This window comes from Mesoplodon bidens (assembly GCF_964165515.1).
Source record: "Mesoplodon bidens genome assembly, chromosome: 4".
NCBI lineage: Eukaryota > Metazoa > Chordata > Mammalia > Artiodactyla > Ziphiidae > Mesoplodon > Mesoplodon bidens.
Genome location: NC_138160.1, coordinates 89,801,747 through 89,828,257, shown reverse-complemented (window position 1 = coordinate 89,828,257; position 26,511 = coordinate 89,801,747). Strand labels below are relative to the sequence as shown.

The window sequence follows — 26,511 nt, the reverse complement described above, 5'->3', positions numbered from 1 at the left end:
AACTGTGCATTTTTTTTCAAAAAAAAAAGAGTAAGGTTTTTCCTTTAAAATAAAATAATTTTTTTATTCTCTGGGCTCCTTTACATTTAAAAATTATTGAGGACTCCAAAGCGCTTTTGTTTGTATGAGAAATATAAAAAAAATTATTTTTGATCATTGGAAAGCAGCAATATCAAAGGAACCCATTGCATATTAAAATAATAACATTTTTATGAACAATATATTTTCTAAAACCAAAAAAATATGGCAATAGCATTGTTTTATGTTTTTAGAAATCTCTTAAATGTCTGGCTTACCAGAAGAAAGCTGGATTCTCATATCTACTTCTGCATGTAATCTGTTGTAATATTACACATCCCATAGCTTCTGTACTGTACCCTTGTGAGAAAATGAGAATGAAAAAGGCAAATGACTTTTTTTTTTTTTGCTGTACGCGGGCCTCTCACTGTTGTGGCCTCTCCCGTTGCGGAGCACAGGCTCCGGACGCACAGGCTCAGCGGCCACGGCTCACGGGCCCAGCCGCTTCGCGGCATGTGGGATCTTCGCAGACTGGGGCACGAACCCTTGTTCCCTGCATCGGCAGGCGGACTCTCAACCACTGCGCCACCAGGGAAGACCTGCAAATAACATTTTAATATTACTATGAGAATAGTTTTTACTTCATGCATCCCCTGAAAGAGCTTTAGGGCTCTGTCCTTGCTATAGACTGAATGTTTGTGTCCCCCTGAAAATTCATATGTTGAACCTAATCCCCAATATGTTGGTATTATGAGGTGGAGCTTTTTGGAGTTACTTAGGTCAGGAGGGCAGAGCCTTCATGAATGAGACTAGCATTCTTACAAAATAGACTCCAGAGAGCTCTCTTGCCAGCTTCCAATCATGAGAGGACACAATGAGACTCAGCCATCTATGAACCAAGAAACGGGGCTCTCACCGGACACTGATTCTGGCAGGACCTTGATCTTGGACTTCTTAGCCTGCAGATTTGTGAGAAATAAATGTTTATATTTTAATCTGCCCAGTATATGGTATTTTGTTATAGCAGCCTGTAGACAGAAATAATCAATAAACCAGTCCATAATAGGAATAGAAAAGAGTTTTATTTGAGCCAAAATGAGGACTGTAGCCTGAGAGACAGATCCAAGGAGCTTTTGCATTGTGTTCCTCTGGACTACAAAACAGGGGAGGCTTATAAAGACAAAACCCACAGAATTACATAAGTTGTTTGTAGGATTGGAGCTGACAGGAAGTTAGGGTGCTTGTTAAGCAAGGGTCCAAAATGGTTGCCTAGTTACAAAGGGAGACATTGAGACTGTAAGATTGCAGCTGGCAGCTGCTAGCATATTGTTTTGAGAATGGCTGATGGTGTCCTTGAGACTGATGCAGTTCAGAAAATTCAAGTTCTCAGTGATGGAGGAATGTGTCTGAAACCACACTCACAATGGCCACCTGGCTTCATTTTGAATGCCTGAACCACAATAACTCCATTTTGATTTTTAATTGCATTCTTTTCTTCAATGGTTAAAGCAGATATAGGCCATAAAGAAGGCTGTTTGAGTTAGCATAAAGTTCAAGCCAAATCTCACATGAGCCAGAATGACTTCTCCATACCCGAATATGTGAAAATTTCTCCCATCAAGCCCAAATGGATTAATACAGTCTTTAAGAAAAGGGTCAGTTTATTCCAGAATATAAAATAGTGTAATGGGGAAAACTTGGAAAGTGAATTTTATTTTCTTTGATTTTATAATACCTGAGCTTGAAAAGAGGCTATAAGATATGTTAAATTTTAGCAAAGATTATTGTGTTTTAATGGCTTACTTCCTTGGTTCCCTGATTAATAACCTTCAATTGTAATATGAAAGCTTTCTTTACCTTTTGGGTTATCTGCCTACATAGCAGAGATTCTGTGGCTTATCAGAATAATTTTGTTTATTTAAGAAAAAAAAAGAACAAAGTCTTCTTACTTTTGAAAGAACTAAGGTTCTTTACATTCATGTTACCTTATATATTTACTTTTAAAATCTTTTATTGTCATTTTGATTAGATAAGTAACCAAGTATTGTTACTCAGTAACCCATGATCCTACCTTAATAAAATGTCCACATATCCTCTGCCAATTCTTTGGAAATTGCCTTCCCCAAATGAGAACCCTAAATTTAGAAAAAATAAAATAAAAATTTCAGGATGTCTTTTACACCTAAAAGTGTCTTTGGATTTGCAAAAGTTTCCTGGGAAAACCACAAAGATTTGGTTTCTCACCTTATAAAAAGAGAGATGCTAAAAATAATTAGGTTTGTTTGAGATGTTCCTATTGTGAGACTTGGATGGGAAGAGTTGTCATATCAGGAGAGATGTTCACTCTTCTCTAGAATAGGTTTGTATAGACAAATATTGAGATACCTTTCAGAGTTTGTATTCTTTATTGAATGTCCCTAGAAGTTTGCCAGTGCCCTTGTTGTCTATAATAGGATTTTACTCTCAGGAGAAATCAGACCAAAATTTGAAATAGTATGCATTGTATCCCAATAGAGAATTTTACTTTCTTTCATTCTGATACTATTAGCCACAGTAATAAATGAACTACAGCCATTGAGTCTTTGTAATCTATCTCTATCTATCTTCCTATCTACCTATCTATCTATCCGTCTATCTACCTATCTATCCATCTACCTATCCATCTATCCATCTATCTGTCTATCTATCTATCTATCTATCATCTATCTATCTCTTGTAATCTGATGCTTGTCTGAAACTCTGTTATAAGTTACAGCCCAGAGTCTGTGTCTTCAATAAATAAGGACAGTCTTAGAGACTAGTGGGAAAGGACCATAACAAGTACTTCAAAATACTGGCATTTCAAAAAACAGACTCTTGCCCAGGCTTCTGAGTTGATATCACTTAGACAACTTTCAGACCTTACCAACGAACTGAGTCAGAATTTCCAGAACTCTTTTTAGTCCAGAGAGCAGACTGCTGTCCAAGATCCAGCAAAGCAAAAATTAATTACAGAGGACCAAATGGAGTGAAGGGGGAAACATTATTATGGTTACTTTTTTGGAATATTGTTCAGGAACCCCCTTGTTTGGAATATTGTTGATGTTGTGTTACTGTTTCATTTTTTGGATATATGAAGAAGCCCTTTCTCTTTCTTCTTAAGCAATCTATAACCCACACAACTTAGTAGACTGCTTTTGTGAGCTAAATTAAACATTTTTACATGGTATTTGATTCTTACTGGCTCTCTCAAATTCAGAAACTTTTACTAAGTCTTGTTGCTTTTCATGATAATGTGGTTATTTGCATACATTCAATAAGACTCTATCTGCCTTTATATCAGGATACAATTGGACAAATTACTTGGAATTTATGATTTGAGAATGATGCCCTTTTAATCAGGTATGACAGGTCATTTTTATGGAAAAAGAAGGTTGATTTTACATACAGGACCACTACCTGTTAAGCCCACCTAGGAAAATTGACTTTCAGGGTCCCACGCCTACAAATGATAAGAAAATGTCATTTTCTGGCAAGCCAGGAAACAGCCTATTTTGAGGACCTCTAAAAGAGTGGAAGTCATCAAATTTATAGGTACTGCAGAAGAAATCTGGTGGAGAGAGGTTTGGGGACTTGATTTCTTAGCCTCAGGATAACAAATAATAGCAGCTTTTAAGATTCCAGTCCAAGATTCCTTATGAAATTTCCCAGTCAGAAGTTTATTTGTGGCCTTAATGCTTTGTGCTTAAGTTTGAATAGCAAACTCAAGGAAGCTTGTATGGTTGGTTAACACTCTTACTCACAAATTTTCTATAAAAGCCCAGTAGTAAATATTTTTAGCTTTGCAACAGGGCCAGGATCAGGGTGCAGTAAAATGTAGCAAAGCCTTGCCAAGCCATACTGGAGCCCGAGGCAAAAGGGAAAAAGGAAAAACAGTATTACTTGTTCTGTCTTCATTTAAAAATTTGACATTTTGGTCAATTTGGGGGGGTCATTCTTTTGATTTTAAAAAGTACGCATCAAAGTAGTATTCATTCATTTATTCTTTACTTAGTTTACGGTGCCCTCTTAAATCTTGTGCCCAAGGGATGTACCTCAGTTGCCTCACCTAGTCCTGGTCTTGTTTTGTGAGCCATTCTGTGACATTTCTCAACTCTGTCACTGTAGTGAGAAAGCAGCCACAAACAATGTGTCAATGAACAAGTGTAGCTGTATTCCAATGAATTTTTAATTATGGAGACTGAAATTTGATTTTCATATAATTCTTATGTCACAACAAATTATTCATCTTTTGGTGTTTGTACAACCATTTAAAAATGTAAAAACCATTCTTAACTTGCATATTTTGCAAGTTAGGCTTTTGACTGGAATTTGCCTACAGGCTGTAGTTTGCTGATTCCTGCCCTTGCTTCACCTATGTAGACAATCAGGCCAAACCTAATAAAACCAGTTTTTTGTGTGTGTGATTAAGAATAATCTTTGAAATTATCATTATCACAAGGAGAGGAAACTGTAAGGAAAAACTGTGAAAGACTTTGAAATGACAAAATAAAAAATATTACTGGGCATCCCATGAAATGCTAGGTGTTTTCTAACCCCCTTTTTGTCATGATTTGTAACTTTCATTGCCTCTGAGTAATTTTACCACTTTGTTACTTGTAGAAAACTGCTGGTAATGCAGATGACTTTTGCTGGTAAAGATGCAATTAATAACTTCCCTGTGAATTTTGACCATTTTTTGGTCTGTTAACAAATCTATTTCAGTACTCTTCAGTACTCTGATTGCCTCTATTTGTGTTTTGTCTTCAGAATCTCTTTGAACTGGCTTTTTACACTTTTCTAGTTTCCTCAATAATTCAGTAAAACCATTGTCTAACACATGTCTATTTTATTTTTGTACAAGGTTCATGATTTTATCTTAAAAAATATGTCCCTTAATAATTGGTTAAGACAAACATAACATTATAAAAGTCCAGTTCCACACCTAGGAAAAATGAGAACAGCTCTTGGATTATCCATTCAACATTTACTAATCACCAACTATGTGGCAGGGTGTTAGGGATATAAACATGAATAAGGAAGACCAATTCCTTCCTGTGACAGTTCACGATCTAGTGAACCCCCAGTCCTTAATATTGATTCATCCATTCACTCACTCTCACACTATGAATATTTATTGAGGTCTACTGTTAGTACTACAGCTCAGTCACATTTGGGTTGAAAAAACTTTTCCAGTCTGATCTTCATGTCTTACTAACATGTTTAACAATGTTGCTGTGGGAAAAATGTGTTATGTACTTCAAGCAACTTTTGTTGATTAAATAAAAACCTTAGTAACATTTCTACAGCTTTCTCAAATAGAGGAGGTAAAGGTCCTACTCTCATAATTTCTCATCACTGCAAGATTAATAACAATTTACAAACGAATTTTAAACTACTCTGTTATATTGGGAACTGCCTATATTATCCATGGACTGCAGATACTTTTCCTAATGATGCTGTTATTGTTGTGAATGTTTCTTGAAATTCTTCTTTGGAATTGCCTTCAAATGTAGAAGTACACTTAAAGTGTAGAAGTACACTTGTGAATACCCCAGTGTAGAAATCCATCCATTTAAGGAGGATTTTATTTTAGGAAGAGTCAAAAGTCTTTCAGAGTCCGCCTGCCGATGCAGGGGCACAGGTTCGTGCCCCGGTCCGGGAGGATCCCACATGCTGTGGAGCTGCTGGGCCCGTGAGCCATGGCCGCTGAGCCTGCGCGTCCAGAGCCTGTGCTCCGCAACGGGAGAGGCCACAACAGTGAGAGGCCCGCGTACTGCAAAAAAAAAAAAAAAAAAAAAAGTCTTTCAGAAAGAATTTTGGTCTCATTTTACAGATATGAGACTAAGAATTGAAAATGATAAGCTTCTAGATGACCTCCTTTCCACCTTGAGTCTTTTACTACAAGAAAAGTAGAAATCATCCAAAAGCATTTTAGCATTTTAAATGCATAAAGTATAGAGTAGTAAGTGAAGTTTCCACTTGAGTACTTCCAATTCTACTCCCCCCACCTGATTTACCAATGGGTGCTACTGGTTTTTTTTTTTTTTTTTTTTTTTTTGCGGTAGGCAGGTCTCTCACTGTTGTGGCCTTTTCCGTTGCAGAGCACAGGGTCTGAACGCGCAGGCTCAGCGGTCATGGCTCACAGGCGCCGCCGCTCTGCGGCATGTGGAATCCCCCAGGACCGGGACACGAACCCATGTCCCTTGCATCGGCAGGCGGACTCTCAACCACTGCGCCACCAGGGAAGCCGCTAGTGGGCGCTACTATTAGCAATATAATGTGTATCAACGCCAAATTATTTAAGAGTTTATAAAGATAGATGTAAATATGCTAATCACACATATGTTCTGAAAACCTAGAATTGTGGAATTCCTTGGAGGTGCAGTGGTTGGGACTCCGTGCTCTCACTGCCGAGGACCCGGGTTCAATCCCTGGTTGCAGGACTAGGATCCCACAAGCCGTGCGGTACAGCCAAAAAAAAAACAAAAAACAAAAAAAACCTAGAATTGTGTGATACATACTTGCCTACAGTTTTCCTTTTACTCCTAACCGTTATGGGCATTTGGTATATAATAAAGGTGATGTTATAGATCAGAGTGTTATCACTACACTTAAAAGATATTATCTGGTGAGTACAACTCATGTCCACAGACTCTTCAGCTAGTTTCAATAATGATCAGCATTTCTCATGTCTCCCTCCTGCCTTTTTTTGCAGTACCATTTGATAGTAAGTTGTAAATACCATGACATTTCAGCTTAAATCTTTCAGTCTATATCTCCTTAACAAAAAATATATAATCATAATATTCTTCTAATGCCTAAGAAAATTAAAAATAATTATGTAATATTATCTAATATCCAGTCCACATTAAAATATCCCCAATTGTACAAAAACAATTTTCTTAGTTGTTTTGTTACATTATTTTAAAGTAGAATCCATACTAGGTTCATGTATTTCATTTGGTATTTTTGTTTCTTCGGTCTCTAGATTTAGTTCAGATACCCCACTTTTTTTTCATTTCTTTCTTCATGAAGTGAATTTTTGAAGAGTCTAGTTTAGATGTCTTATAAATTATTGACCTATATTCCTTTCTTTAAAACTTAGGTTTATTAAGATATAATTTATACAGTGTAAAATTCATCCTTTTTAGTGGATAAAAAGATAATTCATCCTTTTTAGTGGATGAGTTTTGACAAATGCATTCAGGCATATAACCACAACCATGATCAGGTTATAGAATATTTCTAACTCCCCCCAAAATTCCATTCTACCTCTTTGTAGTAAACCCCTCCCTCCACTGCCAGATTCTGGCAACCACTGCACTGTGTTCTGTCCCTACAGTTTTCCCTTTTGGGGAAAGTCATGTAAATGGGATCATACAAGATGTAGCCTTTTGAATCTGACTTCTTTCACTTAGTGTAATGTGCTAGAGACTTATCCATTGTGCAGATGTACCATAGTTTATCTATTTACCAGTGGAAAATGTTTGTGTTCAGGTTTTGACAATTGTGAATAAAGCTGTTATAAACATTTACATAAAGGCTTTTGTGTAAACATGTTTTCATTACTCTTTGGTAAACATCTAGGATTAGGATTACTGGATCATATGGTAATTGTGTATTTAATTTTATAAGAAACTGGCAGAATGTTTTCCAAAGTGTTTTCCAAAATAGCTGTACCATTTTGCATTTCCACCATCAGTATATGAGAGTTTTAGTTGTTCTACATCCTTGCCAACACTCGCTATGTCAATCTTTTAACTTCTAGCCATTCTAGTAGGTGTGTGATGGTATCTCATTATGAGTTTAATTTTTTTTTTTGCGGTACGCGGACCTCTCACCGTTGTGGCCTCTCCCGTTGTGGAGCACAGGCTCTGGACGCGCAGGCTCAGCGGCCATGGCTCACGTGCCCAGCCACTCTGCGGCACGTGGGATCCTCCCGGACCGGGGCACGAGCCCGCGTCCCTTGCATCGGCAGGCGGACTCTCAACCACTGCGCCACCAGGGAAGCCCCTATGAGTTTAATTTGAATTGCCTTAATCAATGATGATGTGGAGGCCTATGTTTCGGGGGGCAGGAAATGATAGTTTCTGGACTGAGTGCCATTAGAAGTACCCTATCCCACCAAAACATTAAAGTCATTTCTCTATTGTCTTCTTTTTGTTTCCTCCTTTTACGCTTTCTCTCTTTTGGCCTAGATTATAAACCAATCCTGGATGCTTGTCTCAGCCTAGTCAGAAGGATGCCAAAATTTTCCCAACCTGAAATTTTTTACATGCTTGTGTGAATAAGAGTTTCTCTACCAAAGGAAGAAAATGAGTTAAAGTTTGGAATTGTTAGGTACTTCTTGAAAATTGTTATCAATGGTAGCATACACAAGTAGCTTTATCTCTCTGTCTCTTGCTCCCACTTTCTCTTTCACACACACACACCTACGTGCACCTAACACGTAGTCAAAGAACTGATGATTTCACAGAAAATGTATTCCATGCTCATGTTTTATTTTAGAAACTATTATTCCCCCATTAACCCACTCTTCAGAATTTCTATTCAGAGTAATCATTCTCCAATTTGATCTTAGCATATATTCCCTATAACCTGTCTGAAAGGATTATTAATTTTCTTCATAGACTATTCTCCAAAACTCCATCTATAAGAAGAGTCTATGAAGCATATCTCAGCACTGTTGAGGTGCAGTTTGGAATAGAAAGGCACAGTCAGAAATGAGACATTAAAGGGGTGATGGGAGGTTGGTTGGTAATAAAAGTTGGTGAAACAGCATGAAATAGGCAATACAATTTAAAGTAGGTTTTTAGGATTAATTTCCATTAGAATTAAAGTTCCTTTTGAAGTAACAAATTTTCTTGCAGTTCTTTATAGATTCTTGTCACTTGACCATGTGCTCCACATATATTTTTAGCGAAGATTCTCACACACTTTAGTGCTCTTAAGACTTCAAAGTAAATTTTCTTCTTTTTTTTATTTATAAGAATGTGTAACATGTTGGTCATAGGGAGATTATTATTTATCATTTCATGGTTGACATGGAAAACAGTTATATTAAGTTTAGAAATAGAGTTCCTCTAGATCCACAGCACATGAAAACAGCACCTATCACTATCTGCAGTTTTGTTACTTGTTGGTAAGTAAATGCCTTTGATTTGTAGTCCAATAAAGATTCAAATTATTCCAGTTAGATTTGATTCACTAATGTTTAGGAATGTCAATTTTTACAAATATGGAAGAAAATATATCAATTTGCCAGGGAAAATCATTGGCAAATCAATAGGAATTGGGAAGAAGTCCTGATTCCCCATATTCTTCCCCAGACACACACACACACACACACACACACACACACACACTTACTTCCAACATAAGATTGAAATGAATACATAAGGTGAAAGGACAATAAATCACAAAGAACAGCATGCTTCCTATAACAGTGGTGGTTCTCAGCTATCTGGATCTATTCTCCTGGAGGGGGCAAAAGACCCTAACACGCATATTTCTCATTCCCATTATTAAGTGAGGGTGGGAGAGGTGACTCTTAATAGCAAGTGTTGCTGAATAACCAAATTTAGAGCAGATTATGTTTATGTCTGCTTTCACAATTGGATGATAGACAATATAATTTTTAATCCCTGTACCCTAGTCTTAATATTTAATTAGTGGGAAATAATGGACTCCAAATAGGGTTGATTCACTTGCTTCACAACATACTGTAGGCATAACTGAATAAACACACAAAAAACTAAAAGATAAACAAACAGTAATGTATAATTCAAAAGCAAGTAGAACAGAATTGAAACTTGAAGCTACTCAAGGTTACACAGGTGGTATACTGATAAAGTGTGTCCTTCCAGAAAGTTGAGGGAATTGATGTAATTTATGAGGTTAAAGAGAATAGTTGCTAAAATCATTTCTTCCATTGTTTTCACACTTAGGTATGACTCTATTTTTAGAGAAAAATAAAAAAAAATATTTTAGAGAAGAAAAATAACTTTAAAAAGTACTTTGTCATCAAGGGCTTCCCTGGTGGCGCAGTGGTTGAGAGTCTGCCTGCCGATGCAGGGTGCACGGGTTCGTGCCCCGGTCCGGGAAGATCCCACATGCCGCGGAGCGGCTGGGCCCATGAGCCATGGCTGCTGAGCCTGCACGTCCAGAGCCTGTGCTCTGCAACGGAAAAAAGTACTTTATCATCCCTTTCTATATCCAAAGAGAAGTATCTACTCACTGAGTGGCAACAAAGAATAACATCTTATCACTTGGCTAAGGAGGCAACATAAAACAAGAAAATCCCATAATCCAGGGATTAATGAAGCCAGCCGTATCAGAGGAGAGGTGGGAGTTACTTCACATCACCACTCCAGCCACCCTTCCTCTGTCTCCCACCTGCCCCAGGAGGGATGACACCTTGAATGGTTCTTTCAGTCCCTGTAGTTTGTGGATCCTGGTTATGATTGTTTTATCTCTGGAAGGAGAGATAAAACCCGTATTATAAAGGGAACAGGTTAGGAAGGGGCAACCTGATACTTGTGATCAGATTTGGGAGTGGAGCAAACAAATTTGGAGCATAGACATTTGATTGATTATTATACTGATACCACAAATTGTCAACATTTAGAATTGTGGCTTGCCATTTCTGAGTCACTAAAAGTAAATATTATTATCTCTCCTTTCTTTGTTTATTGTGAGCACATATATAAGTATTCTAAAATTATACAATAAGAAACAAAAATGTTATTAAACTTAAGAGGGAAAAACATTAAATTGGCTAGGGAGTCACACATAACTTAATTCTTTCTAAAGGCCCTATTTTACCAGTTGAAAATAAGGAAATACCAGTTATAATATAGGAGATAGCTGGGCACAGAATTGAGGGAATGTAAACATGGTAGAACATCTTTGTGTTGTATTAATTTCATTTAAATAGAGGAAAAGATAAATATGTGAATCTTAAGCAAAAAAAAAAAAAAAAGTAAAATAAACCCCTACATTTGCCTCAATTACCACATTAACTTATATAAAAGTGGGAGAACAATGAATTCTTTGTATTAACTCTGGTTGTTTCCTTTCATGAGCTTGAATTAATCTTCAGAGAGTTATGGATAATTGATTACTTCGCTTTCTCTTTCTCCCATTAAATTGCATGAAGTCTTAGTTTCACAGGGCTGTTTGGTGAATACGTTTTCTATTCCCACAATAACAAAGTACCACAAATGGAGTGATTTAAAGCAACACCTTTTTATTATTTCATAGCTCTGTAAGTCAGAAATCCTGGTGTGGGCTCAGCCGGAGTCTCTGGTCAGGTTCCCATGGGGCTGGAATCAAGGCATCAGTGGGGCTGTGCTCCTTTGTTGTTCAGGCTCTTCTTCCATGCTTATGCATTTCTTGGCAGAATTCAGAATTCTGTAGGATGGAGGGCTGGCCTTCTCACTGGCCATCAGCCAGGTGCAGCCCTCTCCTCAACGTGAGAGTTTGCTTCTTTAACGCCATAGGTAAAGCAACCGCTGCTGCTTTGAATCTCCCTTATTCTGACTTCCAGACTGTCTTTAAAGATTTCACATGACTACATCAGGCCCACCCAGAATAATTTCCCTTTAAAGTGCAACTGATTAGCGACTTTAGGTGCCGGTGATTCAAGGGTAAACAAAGTAGGCCTTAATTCTGGTGATAGTCAACTAATACTAAAAGAAAATACCACAGCTGCAGACTCTGGTAACTGCTGTAAAGGAAATGAACAGGGTGGTATGACACCAGGGAAAAGCTTTTGTGACAGGAGGTGGTACCTGGGCTGAGACCTGGAAGATGAGCATGAATCAGTCATGGGAAGAACTGAGGGAAAACCAATGAGGTACCAGTTGCACTTTTATATTGTGCCTGAAACAAACTATTAAAGAGTACAGATCAGTTCCTTAAGGGAATTCTCTGAAAGCTTGCTAAGTTATCTGTATCTTTGGCTTTGAGTATTGCAGCAAAAATGCAATTCAATAATGGATTAAATTTATCGAACACTTGGGGTGTTGCATGATTTCCAGATGCTAAACAATGTCTTCTGCCCCCAGAGTGTCCTTCTAGGTCATCCATTGCACCTACCACAATCAGTGGGACCAATGGCACATTAACTGATCTCTACTTACATCACTGGTGCCATAGGATGTTTTAGCCATTAATAACAACCATCATTAGCCAACTGTAAGCATGAAAGCTTTTTATATGTGGGTGTGTTTTTATAGGCAAATGTGAATTTCAAAGTGAGTACATATATTCTATATCAGCAAAGAAGAAAGAAAAGGCTTTTCTTTTAAACTGTTTTCAACATTTTAAATTTATGTGCTTTCAGTGTGAATCTATGTTATAATACATATCTACTCCAGGTTTGAATTTTATTCAAATATGTAAATATTTTATATTGTAGAATCCATTATTTAACCACAATGTTACACACTGAAATAAGTCATATGAATATACACATTGCTATTTTGGGGTTCTTCATTTCTTCCCTATCCATCATCCCCTCCTCTCTGCCTAATTCATAAGTAAGTTACTAAATCCTGAAAACTCCACATAAAAAATGTTTCTCAATCCCACCCCTACTTCATTATCCCCACCATGCTGGCCTTAATTCATGCTTTTAAGGCCCATCCATTGATCTTTCAAACAGTCTTAACTGGTCTTCCTGCTAAGAGCCTCTTCCTACTTTAGTCCATTTTCTATACAGTTGCCAGATTATCTTCCTAAAAACTGAGAAAAGTCCCTGTCCTCATGGAGTTTACACTCTTCCACTAGAGACTAAAAGTGAAAAAAATGACAAAACAGACACATGCTAATGAGATATAAAGAAAATAAAAGCACTGTAAGAGGAAAAGTAAAGGAAGGTATAACTTTATTTCAGTTTAATTGAGATACAATTGACATACAGCACTATAACATTTAAGGTGTACAGCATAAAGAGGGAGTAATTTTAGACAGGGTGGTGACATTTGATTATAACAAATGTTAATGCTCTCCAGCCAAAGACCAACAGGAGCACACCCATAGTTAAACCAAGTTGAGTTTACTGACTTGTTACAAAAAGGCACATAGCACATGTGAGGAATTGGGGAGAGTCTCAATAAGAAGGTGTAAAAGACTTATAGGATTGGGCTTGTGCTTGGTGATTTTGAGGAAGGTTTAAGGCTTTGCTCTGGATTGGATGCTGTCAGGAAGCAGAGGTTATTCTATGATTGGATATTTTAATAATTATTATCTAGAAGGTAGGAAGAGTGGAGCAAGGCTTAGGTTGTAATTGGTCAAGAAACAGTAATCACTTATATTAGGCAGAATGTTTGGTCATTTTTGTGGTTTGGAGTGTTCTTGTGTTGGTTGTGTTCAGACATGATTACGGAGGCATCTTATTTTTTTCTTGTCTATTATGATCACAGAGTGGCCATGTTCGATGTTGATGTTTTGTGAGATTGTTTTTGTACAACAGAACACTCAAACCTAGTTGAGAATGCCAGTAACACCAAGGCCTAGCAAATAGTTCCAGGCCAGCTCCTGGTTGTTCAGGCTGCTTTCCTTTTTCTCATTAAAAAGGCCATCCAGTGCTATAATTGTCTCTAAATTGCAATTTATTACTCTTACTCATAGTTCTGTCTCCTGAATATTTAGAATACTTATCAGTATTATCACTTAGGGTAATGAGTTCTAAAACTCATTATAGCTCTGGTGGCAATAGTAGTAGCTTAATCCTTATTAAAACATATGAAACCCTCTGCTACATGCTGTGGTACAGCAGCCACCTGCTTGTGGCTGAATGGCTCTGGAATTGGAAGAACCAGTGCTGTAAATTTCAGAAACCACTTCAAAAGTCTCAGAGTCACTTGCCTCACCTCTGAAAACAAGAAGCTGTAGTTAGATTTTATGTGTAGTTCTGATAGGTCTGCATGGTGCCAGGCTGTTTGTGTAGAAATCACACGGGGAGCTTGTTAAAATCAGATAAAAATTCTAGGCCTCCAACTCCAGAGTCTAATTCAGCCTAAATTTTTTGAGATTCCTTCATGTTTCCCTCCCTCCCTTCCTTTTAATTGCTGAGTAGTGTTCTATCGAACGAGCATACCAGTTTAGCCATTCTTCTACTGATGGACATCTAGGTTGTTTGTAGATTTTAATTATCATGAATAAAGCTGCTCTGAACATTTTTGTACAAGTCTTTTTGTGTGTATAGTTTTTATTTTTCTTTGATAAATACCTATAAGTGGAATTGCTAGGTCATAATGTGTGTTTAATTTATATGAAGTTAATGGGTCCACAATTTTGACATAGAGTAATAAAAAGGCTTAGGACACACTCTCCTTTTGCTCAAAGTGTAGCTTGGAAGAGATGCAAAGGATTTGTTATAAGGCCTCAGGTAACCCTGTCACTCCTAACCTCCCTTCCTCACTAGTGAAGCTCTGGGGCCCTGAAAGAACCCTTTAAAGTCAGAGGGATGAAAGCTGTGTGGATAATACCTGTAGGTAAATGTAGTTTGGGCAGTGCCTTGATAGAAATGTATGTTAAACCCTTTGATGAATCTTTGCCTCTAGGTTTCTTGGAATTCCATCTCACTGTTCTTAAGCTGAGAAAGGGAGATCCGTGAATGCTGGCAGACCCAAAATAAAAGTGATTCCTGACAAAGAGGCTTCTATTAGCAAAGGTTTGATGGTACGTTGGGTGAAGGTGGGGTGAGGCTGGCCACTGGGGTGGGAAAGTCAGGCATGCTCAAACAAAGGTTTCTACGCTGACAGGCCTTGAATATTGCAATACTGCTTCCTCAGTCAGTTCTCTCAGTTACCCTAAGTAGCTTTTAAAAACATCGGCCTTCCACCCTTCAGTATGTAACCAGGCTCCACTTAAAGTAGAGACCTTTTGAAAGGAACTCTTTCACTTTCTTGCCAAAAATGTCCACCTATCTGTATTCAACTTTGATCTATCCTTTCCTCCTTCCTTCCAGTCACAGTGAAGACGGTATCCCTCTGAAGGTAATCGTCACTCCATCTTCTCAGGGGTCTTGTTGTATTATCTCTTCTCATTTCCCTACTTCCTCCTTTATACTGGCTCATTCCTATCAGCATGTCCAATTCCTTGCAAAAGCCTCTCCCGATTTCTCCCTTGTGAAAACTAACCTTCTCTCAACACCAGATACTGCTCCTAGTTATTGCCTTCTTTCTCTGGTCTCATTGTAGGCAAATCTTCTAAAGGGCTGTCTGCCAAGACTATTTCCTCTTTTTCATCTGGGTCTCCCATGTCTGCTTAGAACCTTTTATCTTAGAGCAGGCACTGCATAATCATTTTTAAAGTACTGTACCTGATGGATGGATAGATGGGACTTGGAGGGTGCAAACGATAAAGTCATCCATAGCTTGCAGCTTGGGATGTTGGATGACTAACTGGGTTGAAAAAAACTGTTTATCTTTCTGGTGTGTATAAATAATTTGATATATGCTTTCATTCTGAAATAAAGTTACGGAAAGTCAGTAGTCTGTCACAAGCAACAAGTATGCAAACAAGTGGAGAAACACTGCAGTGCCGCACTACCTGCTGTTAGTCCCTCACGTGAGAACCAGAGTCCTCACCAGCCCAGGGCCGCGCATCTGCCACTCCACCCGAGGGGCCGCCGGGGACCCAAGTCGGCCTTCAGGCGGAATCGGGTTTACCTATTCTTCGTGGCCCGGGTCTCCGAGTCGGGAGGTGGGGGCGAAAGAAAGAGCCGAGAGGCTCCCGGCCAATGGCAGTCCTTGAACTTATACCTAGAGACGTCAGCGCGGCAGTGCAAACGGATGCCACACAGCTGGCTCGGAAGCGTCTCCTCCCGCCCCACAAAAGGGGCGTGGGCTACGCGAAACCTTGGGCGACGGGAGGGAAGGGCGCGCGCCGCTCCCCGCGAGCCCCGCACCCTCGCCGGCCCACTTCCCAGCAGTCCCCACCCGTCCCGGGTAGGCAGCCGGGCGCCCGCGCCCCCGCCCCGAGCGCGCCGCTGCCGCGGCTCCGCCCCCTCCCCGAACAGGCCGCGCGCTCCTGCGGCTCCGAGCTGTGTCGCGGGCGCGTGCGCCGCCAGCGGAGCTGCAGTTAAAATGGTCCGAGCCGGACCCCGCGTTCCCCCTGCCTCCGTACTGACTGACTGAGCCGGCAGGCTCGCTCCCTCCGTCGCGCTCTCAAAGCTCGCGCCCATCGTTCTCCCGGCTTCCCGGGGCAAAGCATGTAGCCCCCATCCGGCGCCGGGCCGGCCCGCAGCTGACGCCCCCCCCCCACCGTCGCGTGTGTGCGTGTGTGTGCGCGAGGCGGGCGACCCCGCCGCCCGCCGCGGGCCCGAGGCCCAGCCAGAGAGGGGCCTGCCTCGCTGCCGGGAGCCCGGCTGTCCGGGCCTCCCTACTTCTCTGTCCCGGTCCCCCTCCTCGGGGCCTTCTATATGGGCCACCTTGTCTCGAAGGAGCCGCGTAACCGCCCAAGCCAGAAGAGGCCTCGCTGTTGCAGCTGGTGCCGCCGCCGCCGCCCTCTCCTCAGGCTGCCCCGCCGGACCCCGGCCAAGGCGCCCCCCCAGCCGGCGGAGCCCCGGAGCCGGGACTGCTTCTTCCGCGGGCCCTGCATGCTCTGCTTCATCGTGCACAGCCCCGGCGCGCCCGCCCCCGCCGGCCCAGAGGAGGAGCTGCCGCTCTCGCCGCCGCCGCCGCCACCGCCGCCGCGGGACGGGGCCTACGCCGCTGCCGCCTCCTCGCAGCACCTGGCGCGGCGCTACGCGGCCCTGGCCGCCGAGGACTGCGCCGCCGCCGCCCGCCGCTTCCTGCTATCCTCGGCCGCCGCCGCCGCCGCCGCCGCCGCTTCGGCCTCGTCGCCCGCCTCCTGCTGCAAAGAGCTGGGGCTGGCCGCGGCAGCCGCCTGGGAACAGCAGGGCCGGAGCCTCTTCTTGGCCAGCCTGGGGCCCGTGCGCTTCCTGGGGCCGCCCGCCGCCGTGCAGCTCTTCCGGGGGCCGCCGCCGCCGGCCGAGCCCCCCACGCCTCCCGAGATGGTGTGCAAGCGGAAGGGGGCCGGGGTCCCCGCCTGCACCCCCTGTAAGCAGCCCCGCTGTGGCGGGGGGGCCTGCGGCGGCGGCAGCGGAGGAGGAGGAGGACCTGCGGGGGGAGGCGCCTCGCCGCCGCGGCCCCCCGACGCCGGCTGCTGCCAGGGCCCAGAGCAGCCACCGCAGCCTCTCTGCCCCCAGCGCTCCTCTCCCACTTCGGAAGGTGCCCCCACAGAGGCCGGTGGGAACGCCGTCCGAGCGGGGGGCACCGCCCCCTCGCCTGCCCAGCAGCACCACGAATGCGGCGACGCGGACTGTCAGGAGACCCCCGAAAATCCGTGCGACTGTCATAGGGAGCCATCCCCCGAAACCCCAGACATCAATCAGCTGCCGCCATCCATCCTGCTCAAGGTGGGTCCGGGCGAGTGGCGCGGGGATGCGCGCTGTCCCCCAACCCCGGCCCCCGCCTCGGAGGTTTTCTCTCTCCTCCCTCTAAGCACGGAGGAGGGGGCTCCCTGACAGCCGGAGATGTCCGAAGGGGAGATTGGGAAGCCAATGGGGAGGATGCCTATGGCATATTATTGAAGTAGAAAAACTTGGAGTCTACTAAATGTATTTTAATAGCTTGGGTCTGTTGCGCATAATTCAGGGTTCATCTATTATTAGATTCCCAGCCCAGTGGTTTAGAAACTATTCGTAAGTTTTGTGTGAAATATTGTTTTATCACTTGAGCAGTTTACAATGACTGGGTGAAGACTTTGTATATTAGTGTTTGAAAGTCTTCAAACAGTATTTTCAGGTTTGATAGCTGCTAGTTGATGTCAAAAACAGTTAATTTTATTGATCATTTACCATGATCAGGCACTGTGCCAGAGCTTTATATACATAATATCTCATTTAATCCTTCAGTTAACGCTGTGAGAGAAATATTGTTAACATCCTTATTTTATACAAGAAGAAACTGATATTTCAGTGCCATGTGCCTACAGTAGTAAGTCAGGCAGAACTGGTCTTTGCTCCTACGGAGCTTACAGTCTAGTGAGGCTTGAAGAGGTTGAATGACTTGCCCAAGGTCACACACAGACAGTAAGGGGCAGATCTGGGGAATTCAGGCCTGCCTGACTTGAAAACCCTTTTATTTATGCTATGTTGTATTACCTTTCTACATTTTAACCCTTACATAAGAGCATACAGATTACCAGAAGGTAAGGACAAATGTATTTTTTGTTGGGGGAAGAGGTAGGTGTCTTGTGGGAGCCTCGTCTCGCAACTACTAAGTAAAATTTACAATTTTGTCAATGCTAGTGCTAGTCACTTAGTTATGTGATCGTTTGTAGTAAGCTATTATTAAAAAGTTATTTTTTCCCTCATTTTCTCTCTTCTCTCCCACCCCCACATCTGCAGCTTTCTGAAGCTTAATAAATATAAACCCGGTTACTCAGTGTGGCTGATATTTAAGACTAGATAGAAAAACCTAGATAAGAATTTGGCAACTTTTATTGTTACTGAAGTGCCATCAATTGTAATTGTTGACAGTATAATTATATACTGTCAACAATATGCTTTGATTAGACTTTTTGCCTATTTGTAATCCTGTGTTTTGGGGTCTGTTTTATTGTGATATTAATATTTTTGTAAATAGTATAGCAAAGGAGTGGGAAAGTTTACCTTTTCCTTGTGTCCAAATGTAATTGTTTAATTTACAGAGGTGTATTTTTGGAGGAGTAATTGCCACCTCTGTATGTTCAGGGTGTGCATTTTAGGGTGGAGGAAACATTCTTGAACCTTTTAAATTAGTGGATGACACGGACAAATTAAATATCAACGAATACTTGGTATAGAGGTTTGATTGCTGTCTTGTTTGGTAAGTAAAACTGTTTAAAAACAAAACAAAACCCAGGTACTTCCCACTTTCTACCTAAACCATTATTATTTCATGAAATAGATAATATTAATACAAAAACAAAAAAAAGAAAAAAAAGGTGGTAGGACATGATTTCATAATAAAGAGACTTCTTATAGAACAAGTTTATTTCATTTGCTACATTGTTCTTTTCCACATTTTTGCTAGGGACTGTTGAAAACCTGATCTAAGGGACATTTGGGGAAATTACTCATTGGACTTACCCTATTGTGTTGGAGTATTTAGACATGTTATATAGATTTCCATTACTTGTATTAGAAACTTGGATAAAGATACTGTGTGGTTTTCATGGTCCTGGTGGTATTCAGCACAGAGTGAGTCAGACTGTCTGGAATGAATTGAAATCCAAGTTTTTTAGTGTTTACCAACCGAAGTAGAACTTTTGGGGATAAGGCTTTGCAGGGCAGAGGCTCTGGTGACATATATAGTGTTCATTTCTCTATCTTCTCCCCTAAGTGCAGTGCCTGGCATTTAATAGCACTCAGTAAATACTGATGAACAAGTGAATGACCAGGTTTTTAGGAAGTCTGGGCTGAGACTCTGGGTGAATATGCCATGCCAATAAGGGAAGTCTCTAAGAAGTGTTTCTATCCTGAGTTGTTGTTTTGAGCCACAGTAGAGCCATTGGATGGTGAAGAGATTCTGACTCTGCTTAGGCATGGAGAAGAGAAGACTTAGGGAGCTATGACAATTTTCTTTACAGTACCAGAGAGTTGTTGCATAGAGAGGCACAAATCCATTACCCCCATTAGAAAGTATGTCCTACTCCCCTGATAATGGGCCATAACTTCTATAATTGTATTGCTGTGGCCTTTGTACCAGAATTTACTACAGTTGTAGAAAAGGTGGATGTGGAGGGGAGAGAGTTTGGGAGAGAGACATGAGAAAATCTGATTCAAAGATGTTTTTAGGAAAGTTGACTCAAACTACCATACTTGCTCAGTTTTTTCCAGGTATGGCAAAAGCAAAAGAAAACTAAATTCTTTCTACTGTGGTTCATAGGCAGATTTTTTGGCCCAATATCAATAAGGCTTTTTCTTTTTCAATTTTACTTTTATGTAAGTAGTATTACTTGCTTTAAAGTATTCAAATAATGACTGTAAAGCAAAAGTTGGCCTTGGTTCACCCCCTACTCTCCTATCTAGTTTTCTCTCCAGAGGTCACTAACCACTGTTATCAGTTTAGATTTTTCTTCTAGACTTGTACTGTGGAGTACAGTAGCCGCTAGCTACATGTTGCTATTTAAATTTAAAGTAGTTAAAATGAAATAAAATTTAAAATTCAGTTTCTCAGTCACAGTAGCTGCATTTCAGGGATCAGTAGTCATGCGTGGCTGGCAGCTACTGTACTGGACTGTGCAGCTCCAGAATATTTTTTTCTTTGTAGAAAGCCCTGTGTAAAACTTCATAGCCTTTTTCATAAATGGCATCAAAATGTACATGTTCTGCAATTGTTTTCATTAACAGTATGATTTGGAGGTCTTTTTTTATTAGTGAGTGTATGGTTTCCTTCATTCTTTTTAACTGTTGTATAGTATCCCATAGTATTATGCCATACTATATTTATTTCAGTATGGTATAATTGGATGTTTCCAATTTATTACTACTGTAAACAATGCTAATAGATGTTTTCTGTGCACATGTGGTCATTTTTCTAGGGTAGATTTCAAGAAGTGGAATTTCACGGTTGAAGAATGTGATTCTCTGAAAATTTAGGAAGTCCTTTCTAACTATAGGAGCTCTGTAAAGATGAAATGAATTCTTTCTTAAAATGGTGAACTTCATTGGAAGTCATAATTATGTAACTTCAGGAAGAGACCTTTGAGGTCATCTTGTCACTCCCTACTTCTTATGCATGAAGAAACAGGCCTGTAGAAGTGAAATGGCTTACCCCAAGACATTTCAGATAGTGAATGGCAGACCCTGGGCTAGAACCCAGCTCAGTGTTTCCAGGTTTAGAGATCTTTTCAACATATGGTGTAAAAGGGCTTAAATAGTCTTCTCTTAGAATTTTATGAAAGAGATTCCTGAATTAGGGGGTGGGGGGAAGCTTACACCAACCAACATCTAACCTTATGAGTCAGAGGCTAGTTTTATAATTGGGTCTGTAAGGTTGGATTGTGTCTTTAAATATTAGAAATTTGAGAAGCAGGGAATGGCTCTTCAAAGGTCAACTGTGGGAATAGCATTTTCTAAAGCACTTAAGCCTGTTACATATGAACTTGGACTGGTAAATGGATTGTTTTGGATCATATAAGCTAGCTTCAGTCTTTGCTACCTGTTGCCTTTATTACTTTAAGCAACCTTACCTACTGATACCACAATTAGATTTTTATATAGTGGATCCACTATAACAGTTTTACCAAATGATAGCAATGGAATATTTTTCTTTAAGTAGTAGCTATTTGAGTAACTGGGTATTTTGAATCTATATTTAAATTTTAGAGGCTTTGTATGCTATATATTTAGATATCTTGCTCTCTGTCAGCAGACTATTTCTTTCCAAAGGAAACCAGGTGAGAGACCCAAAATCTATCACCACCATTAGAAAACCACTTCACCATGAATGCATCTCTGATAATGTATCAGTAGTTATTAAATCTGTATTTTTATAGCTCTATTACGAACAGGTTGCTTTAGTGATCAAGAAAGAGTTTTATAAGAGAAGTGTGCTTTGGAGGAAAGCTTATGTATCTGATCTATTTTTTTCAGATATGAAAACAAGGATAAAAGCAATGACAATGGGAGTTGAAGAAAAAAAGTGATGCGATTTTTTAAAGCTTTGAATGTAGATTACTAGTGGGTAAGAGGAGCTAAGTTACATGTAGCTTTTCATGAGTGCTTTGACTTAAGGTTCCAGTACCAGATAAATTCTAGAAAGTATGTCTCTGGAGTTCTAGGGATGGTTTAGCCAGTGCTAAAATGGAGTGTCCTTAGGAAGTCAGGTTCAAGATTGTTCTTTGCTGGAGAATGCCTAGTAATCTTGGATAATTTAATCAAATCAGGCTACCAAAAGCTGAGATTTTTTTTCTTCTCATTTTGAGAAGTCTATACATTTTGGTGCCTTGTAAGGAGTAGCTGTCAAGGGGGGTAACCTTAAGCTGTTCTTTACCAACTTAAGATACCAGGTTGTATAAATGATAGGGAATGTAAGGGAAGATATGTGAAGGCAAATATGGAAGCATTTAATATTAAAATAATAGTTTCTTAAAAAGTTACTTACCTTTGGTTAAATATCCTGTTTTATGCTTATCAAGAATCTTGAAGCAACAAACATATATTGTCCAGCACTGGGAAATATAGCCATTATTTTGTAATGACTTTAAGTGGAGTATAACTGTAAAAATATTGAACCACTATGTTGTACACCTGAAACTAATATAATATTGTGAATCAACTATACTTCAATTAAAAATAAAGAATATTGCCCAAGTCTTGGCCAATTTGGTGTTCAAGTGATGTGGTAAGGGCATCCATGTGGTGGAAGAAGCTAGCAACAGCAATGGGAGATTGGTTACATACATACATACATGCATGCATTCCCTCGCTCTGCCCTCTGAGAGGGTCTTTGAGCAGCAATACCCAAGACAGTGAGTATACTTAGTGTCCAGATCTTAGCTTCTAAATATCATTCTCTGCTAAAAGGAATCAGTGTTCCTTGGAGAAATGACTGATTCCAGGGCTGGGACAAGTAAAGCACAAGATGAGCTTGGAATATTTTGAGCCAGAATGCAAGGAAGTGCTCAGAGAATAATGGAGATATGTCAAAAGAACACATCATTTCAGTGTCTCCTCCCAAAATACTTAAAAAAAAGAGTCTTGTTTTATTGAATTCTGTGACTGGCTTTCGAATAAAACTTATTCTTGTGTAAATACCTGACTTTGCTATAGACTAACACTCTATGTAGTAACAGTTGGGGGTTTTATTAGTTTGCTGTGCTTTAAATTTTAATGATTAAATTGTGAGAAATTATTTTACAGATTAGGAAATAGTTTTAGAATCTGTGACTTCCCTATGGCTGTACGGTTAGAAAAATACCAGAAAGGGAATTCCCTGGAGGTCCAGTGGTTAGGACTCACCTCTTTCACTGCCGGGGCCCAGGTTCAATCCTGGGTCAGAGAACTAAGATCCCCACAAGCCCCGTGTGGCCAAAAAAAAAGTATCAGAAATATGTTTTGTGTCTCTTTTTCTAAATGGTGCTTTATTCAACAGACTGTTTAGTAAATTTTACTTTCAAGCTTTTGGCAAGCAATATAAGTAGAATATTTAAGAAAGAGGCAAGGGCTTCCCTGGTGGCGCAGTGGTTGAGAGTCCGCCTGCTGATGCAGAGGACATTGATTCGTGCCCTGGTCCGGGAAGATCCCACATGCCGCGGAGCGGCTAGGCCCGTGAGCCATGGCCACTGAGCCTGTGCATCTGGAGCCTGTGCTCCGCAACTGGAGAGGCCACAACAGTGAGAGGCCTGCGTACCACAAAAAAAAAGAAAGAGGCAAGATATGATGTACATAGGAAAAAAATTGAAAAGGCCAAAAAAGTTAAACTGACACAGAGAAGATAATCAATATAAAATAGCTACACAGATTTACTTCTTGTATTTCTATAACTTGCATACAGTCTGCATGCTCATAAGCCTTAACTCCTTTTTGTAGTAATATCTGATAGCAGATGAGATCTCTTCATCAAGAAATGAAATGGCCAAATGTAGGTGTTGGCATGGTTGATTTTTAAGTACTATAAAGGTCTGTGGGATATGTATGACCAAATGTTAAGCAATGATACGTTCTCTGGAAGTTTTTTTAGTCTGAAGTATCTTCTGATACCTTATATCAATGCCTCAGTCAAAAATAGAATCTTCAAGTTTTAGAAATATTTGGATATTGGCCTGGTAGTGATTAGTTCAGATTATATCAGTAATATGGCTTGTACATTTTCTGGTAATTAATAGCTTAGTTGCATTGTCCAGATCTGCCAATAAAGATCAAGAATATTAAGCATGTTTTCAACCCAGGTCCTGACTAGAAGTCATTGTTGTTTCCCAATATCCATTCCCCTTATATTCTTTTTAGTAACAGTACCCATCGTGTTCTAGTTAGGCACATGATCACCTAGCTAGAGACTTTCTTAGCCTCTCATATAGGGGTGGCTATGTGACTAAATGTTGGATAATAGGATATGAGTGGAAGCAATGTATACGACTTCCAGATCACACTATAAAAGGCAGCTGCTTGTCCTTTGCTTCCTCTTCCCTTTTCCAGGGCTAGACCACCTGGATTAAAAGAGTAACCCATTTTCAACCCTATAAATTAGGGCAGTGATGAAAGAGCAACAAGATATAAGATGATAGATCCCTCGATCTAATACAGCCTTAGAGTACCTACTTGGCTTGGACTTCTGTCACGCTCAAGACATTGCTAACAGGCCTGTGTTAAAGTAAGCAATTTCCTGGCTTGATGCAAGTGCCATTTCAGTTTTTTCATTGTCATTTTTTCCTCTTTCTTATTTAGCAAAAATGTTCCAGGCCAGTCCTTTACAGACCTATGTTCTCTTTCTTCAAAGCAACCTTTGAAATGTTCTTTCTCTTGAATCTCAGATGATCCAAAGATAATTCAGAAATGCCTTTGACCACTTAATCTTGAAACCAGTGAATAAATCTCATGTCTTAGTGTCTCCCACAGAAGCCTAGGTACATGTGCACAGATGTTTGTTAAATGAGTTAAGAAAATAGCATGGCGCGTAGTAGTTATTTTCTGAGGAGTTAGGATAGGGGCAAGATAGCATTTTAATGACAGAAAGAAAAGCGGGAATATTTAAACACGTGTTAGTTAATTATTTCTGTTTAACAAATTATGCAGTTTAAAACCACAAACATTTATTATCTCATATTTTCTGTGGGTTAGAATCCCTTTGTGGTTTAGCTGGGTCCTTCTGATCCAAGGTCTCTTATGAGGTTATATTCAAGGTGTTTGTTGGGGCTACTCGACTGGGACTTGAGAATTTTCACCCAAGCTTACTCGCATGGTTTTTGGCAGGCCTCAGGTCCTTACTGGCCGTTAGCCAGATGCTTAAGTTCCTTGCCATGCCATTTGGGCTTCTCCATAGGGCTAATCACATAGAGCAACAGTGTCAAGAACACTCAAAATGGAAGCCACAGTTTTCTTAATCTAATCTCTTCTGCCATACTCTGTTCATTAGAAGTGAGTCAGTAAATCCAGCTTACCCTCAAGAGGAGAGAATTACACAGGTGTAAATACCAGCAGGTGGGGTCATTGAGGGCCATTTTGTAGGTTGCCTACCACAAACCATATGCAAAGATCTATTAAATATGCATTGGTATTTTAGCTGAGTATTTTGCTTTTTTACTTTTATCCATCTTTGCTGGTACTGGTTTTATCTTTACTCACTTATTTATTTCCTTTCACCTGAATAAATAAGACCCATCTAGATCTATCTAGATTAGTCAATTTTCTGTTAATGATAACAATCCTCTCACTTTAACAAAGGAGAAAACTAAGGTTCAAAGAAGGTACGATCGAAAGTCAGACATATTTTAAGCAAGGTGTTTCTTGGTTCCAGTGACTATGTTCCACGAATCTTCTCTTTGTTAAGGGACGAATTAGCCCTTTAAAGCGATGTAGCCCTTTAATCTTAAACAAATGATCTAGTCTCACTAAATCTCTCTAAATTCTCTCATCTATAAAATGAGGGGAACAAGCATTAAAAATATCCACCAGAGAGGGACTTCCAGCTTTGGCTGCATGAAGAGTTTGGTGAATCCTCTCCACAAACACAAAATAAATATATATAAATTTTATATATATTTTATTTATTATATATATTTATAATAAATAACTGGGAAAAATTGCCCAAAACTATTTGGGCTTTGGAAATCGACCAGAAACACACAACAAAATGAGACGCATTTATTCTTAGGAAAACTACTAGAGCTTCAGGTAAGAATAGTGGAGGTCTACACCACACTTGAATGAGGCCCCTACTGTACCCTCGTACCCCAGTACCTTTGGCAAGAATCAGGAGTTTGGAAAGCCAGCAGCTTAGGTGTCTTAAGAGGGTAACTTAGTTTGGGGCAATAAGTAACAACCTGTGTTTGTCAACTAAAAGTGATGAACTTGTTAGGAAAAAAATGGTGAAAACCCACATATTTGCAAGTCTCATGTTGTGGTGCCAGTTGGGATGAGTGGGGTACGAGCTAGGAATTTAACAGGCAGACCTTGGAAATGAGAGAACCATAAAGGGATAATAAGCTCTTCACATATCCTTGGCTTACTCTGAAACTATGCATATGTGCAGGGGAGACTTGAGAGTATCTAGCAGAAAGCAAGGGCTAAAGCAGACGAGTATAAGCCTTGAATATGCTTTTCCCATCCCACGCACAGATTGGAGAGCAGACTTGAGATGTTTGAGCATATCTTTGCCCAAATAACTAGCTGGAAACTAAGCAATTTAGACAGAGGTTGACCTCCCTAAGAAGCCAGGCTAAAAAAAAAATGTGAATAAGAATTAAAACTTG

General features: G+C 40.3%; 1 protein-coding gene across 2 annotated transcripts in view; it reads left to right on the top strand.

Annotated features, from left to right (window-relative positions):
* The first annotated feature begins 16,351 nt into the window (after window positions 1-16,351).
* The window catches only part of FBXL17 (F-box and leucine rich repeat protein 17), a 491,291-nt gene continuing 481,131 nt past the window's right edge, over window positions 16,352-26,511 (top strand). The window contains exon 1 of one of the 2 annotated variants that reach the window (XM_081230861.1): window positions 16,352-17,470. In XM_081230861.1, coding sequence (XP_081086987.1) covers window positions 16,472-17,470 — 999 coding nt within the window. In that variant the 5' untranslated portion in view covers window positions 16,352-16,471. The remainder of the gene's footprint in view (window positions 17,471-26,511) is intronic. The other variant, XM_081230860.1, reaches the window with a different exon arrangement.